The sequence below is a fragment of the Nicotiana tabacum genome, chromosome 16 (assembly GCF_000715075.1).
Source record: "Nicotiana tabacum cultivar K326 chromosome 16, ASM71507v2, whole genome shotgun sequence".
NCBI classification, from domain to species: Eukaryota; Viridiplantae; Streptophyta; class Magnoliopsida; order Solanales; family Solanaceae; genus Nicotiana; species Nicotiana tabacum.
The window spans coordinates 25,273,073-25,276,602 of NC_134095.1; the positions used below are offsets into that span (position 1 = coordinate 25,273,073).

Genomic DNA, 3,530 nt, shown 5'->3' on the forward strand with positions numbered 1-3,530 from the left:
TTGTGCTTTGCTTCTAGAACTTTATGTGTTGCACAGGATCAGACATCAAATTGACTTTGTCCTCATAACCCTAGCGGATGTATGCACTTTTAACAAAGTTGTAATTACATGATTACTCAAATGATTGCGTCCTAATATATAACTCCAATCTTCTCTGCTTCATCAAGCTTAATAAACAAAAAGAAAAAGGAAAACATAAAATTAGGTGTGAAGTATTCTCTATACAAGATTAGTATATGGTACGCGACTCTCTATAGGTATATAAACGTTAAGGCTACAGAGTTATCAAACCAAAATGTTAAAGTAAATAATAGAAGCATTAGAAATTAAACCTAGAGCAAATCTAGGACTTTGCATATAAATTACAAGATAAATATTCAGGCCGAGCCTATCTTAATGATCAAGGTAAACTTAACAAACAAAATTAAAATATAACTATATTTGCCTTGATTTTTGAAGTTGGCAAAGTTATATTCTACGTATTAGCTACACGATTTGTTTACTTTGCCAAGACTTGTAACATTATGTGTCAATGATTTTCAAATGGACGGTCAATAAGATTTATTGGACATACATTTCCAAAATTTTTTAGGTACAGGCCATATACACTTCCAATAATTTTTTTTAAAAAGTCCTAGTGTATATTTAATGGTTCGGCGATGAGAAAGACAAGAAGAAAAAACCCTTATATTCTCTCCTGGCATTCATCTTCTAGCCATACCCTTACTTTTCTGACTGCTCCTTAAAACATGTTTATCCTCTCTCATTTATTATATTAATCTTTGTTATTCCCCGCCCCCCCTGCTCTCTCTCTCTCTCTCTACGCACAAAAGTAAATTACACTCAAGACAGGAATAGAAGAAGAGGAATTAGCTTAATTAAAACCAACTTAGTTGCTAGTGAAAGAAAATCAAGAAATGGGAAGAGCTCCTTGCTGTGACAAAAACAACGTGAAGAGAGGGCCATGGTCACCTGAAGAAGATGCTAAGTTGAAGTCATATATTGAGCAGAATGGGACAGGTGGCAACTGGATTGCTTTGCCTCCAAAAATTGGTATGGAAAATCCCAAATCTCATCTTTTCTTTCTTAATGAAAAATAATTTAGTACAAAATCTTATTATAGCATGGTCATGTTGTTTTTTCTAAAACTTTTAGGGCTTAATAGATGTGGAAAGAGCTGTAGGCTTAGATGGTTAAATTATCTGCGTCCAAATATTAAGCATGGAGGGTTCTCAGAAGAAGAAGATAGAATCATTTGCAGCCTCTACATAAGTATTGGAAGCAGGTAGTATATAGCCAGCCCTTATTTTCTTTGATTATGTTCTCTCTCCCCTCCTTCATGTTTTTGGTTAACCACTCCCTTTTACTAGCAACACTAGCTGGTAGCTCATATAAAATAATCTAAGTAGAGTTGAAATTAGAAATCCTAATAAGGAGATTCAAAAAGTACAACAATGTCATGATATCTGAATTTGTGACCGAAAACAATTTTTGAATAATCGTTACACCAAACTAAAAGCTTCCCTTATGTCATGGAGATTCAAAAAATTTATACGTACGCAAAAAGAATTGTTAGTTGTTCAGTATAATTTTCTGACGAAAGAGACTCAATTGAACCCCATTTACCCGTTGCTTTGTTAGAATCTAAGTATAATTTCTAAATCTCATGAGGGGTATATCAGGTGGTCGATAATTGCAGCACAACTCCCGGGAAGAACCGATAATGATATCAAGAATTACTGGAACACTAGGCTGAAGAAGAAGCTATTTGGAAAACAGCGCCAAAAGCAAGGATCAAGAAAAGGAAAAGAAATCAACTCCAATATGGTAATTTCCAATAACAATAACAACAACCAATTTCCATGTTGGCCTGAGATTCCCATCTTGCAGCCAATACCATATTCAAACGATGAACCAAGATTTAATGATCATTCTTCCATAAAAAAACTGTTGATAAAACTTGGAGGTAAATTTTCAGACGAAGATCAAACGATAAATGAAGCAACAAATCCTCAATATCCTATGGATAATTCATTATTGATGCAGTCGATATATCAGAACAGTCCTATCAATTTGATCTCTTCTGCGCCAATAGATAATGTCTTGGCAAATGCTCAATACAATATGGATAGGGCAGCTAGCAGTTTTACAGCTGAGCTTGAGCATATGATTCTAAATAATCAACAAAAATTAGATGGTCTCGAAATATTATATGATCAGGATATGCTTATTGATATATCTGCTTCTACTTCTGGAGGAAATTTGGACTGGGAAGCGATGAATCCTTTTGTTCTTCCTCTTCCTCCTATTGTTGATAAAGGTTTTCAACAAGGCGTTATAATCCAAAAGAGTGCATTTGATGAGCTGAGATACCCTATGGCACAATGATATTTACATATGGTATATTTTTATTTGATATTGTAATTTATATGTAGTTATGGAAGAAGGGCAGATGATTTATTTTCGTCGGAGAACCCTAATAAACTTGTTTATTACTACATCTTTGCATCTCTCTGATTTTGTTTTTGAGGACTAATAATAGCCACTGGCATGTCCAACTTTTTGATTATCTTTTATATTCAACTTTATTGTCTGATATATCTTGCGGAATTTTGAGTTTGAATGCTCATATATTAATGTTAATGCTGGAGCTTTTTCGGTGTTTGTTTTCTTGAATTTGTTTCTTCTTCAGATTGATGTTGCACAGTTAAATATATACATACAGCCATGGAAAATTTATATTTGCCTTCGTTTATGAATTCTCAGAGGATATCAGTCACATATTCCTTGGGAAGCTAAAATATTCCTTGTGTAACAAGTTCCTGTCCCTTTGGCCGTAATTAACTTGCTGGTTTTTAGCGAACAAGGTACTTTGCAACTGCAAAAATTTAATGCCATCTTCAACAGGGGCGGAGAATTACAAGTTTGGCCGAACTCGTTAACTTTGATCCAAAATAAAAACAGTAATATCTCAATCCTGTAAGCTTCAAATATTCCTAGCTCCGCCTTTGATCTTCAATGTCGGAAATGGGATCGCCAAAATCAAGACTGGTGGAAAGTAATTTCGCGCCATATCATGCACAACTAATGGAAATGTAGAATGAGCCTATCCAGAATAAGTTAATGTATTGATGACTGGTTGATTGAAATAGCTAGAAAATCTGGATTTTTGCTTCTAACATTTTTTATACTAATAGTAAGTGATCATTTCTATTTCTTTGAGATTCTCTCAATAATATAATGGGATTGCAGCACTAATGTTAATGATCCTAGGTCTATAAAAATGGATGGTGTCGTGTTTTCTGTAAGGTTTATGACATTATTTCTCGTATGGCATTATTAAGCAGACTCCCAAATTGAAACCCTAGAAGGACAGGTTGATATGATGTAATATTATTTTAAGTTGAATAACATGGATTCCAGAAAACGAAAAGAAAGGCATCCTATGTGTTTAACGGACATTCTACACTGTATTACTAATTACAATGATTCCACACTTAAGAATTCTGTTGACTGGTTCATCTTTTTCA

General features: G+C 34.0%; 1 protein-coding gene across 1 annotated transcript; it reads left to right on the plus strand.

Moving 5' to 3' along the window:
• Positions 1-679: 679 nt before the first annotated feature.
• Positions 680-2,602, plus strand: LOC107785742 (transcription factor RAX3-like). The gene is made up of 3 exons (XM_016607111.2): positions 680-1,053; positions 1,156-1,285; positions 1,683-2,602. Exons 1-3 carry the CDS (start codon positions 918-920, stop codon positions 2,386-2,388), a joined length of 972 nt encoding a protein of 323 aa, XP_016462597.1. The 5' UTR covers positions 680-917; the 3' UTR covers positions 2,389-2,602.
• The last annotated feature ends 928 nt before the right edge of the window (positions 2,603-3,530 follow it).

Bases quoted from the DNA above. Each gene is read 5' to 3' on its own strand.
- LOC107785742 (XM_016607111.2), top strand. From the start codon at position 918: ATGGGAAGAGCTCCTTGCTGTGACAAAAACAACGTGAAGAGAGGGCCA. The intron at 1,054-1,155 runs GTATGGAAAATC...TAAAACTTTTAG, and splicing joins TGCTTTGCCTCCAAAAATTG to GGCTTAATAGATGTGGAAAG. The intron at 1,286-1,682 runs GTAGTATATAGC...GGGGTATATCAG, and splicing joins TACATAAGTATTGGAAGCAG to GTGGTCGATAATTGCAGCAC.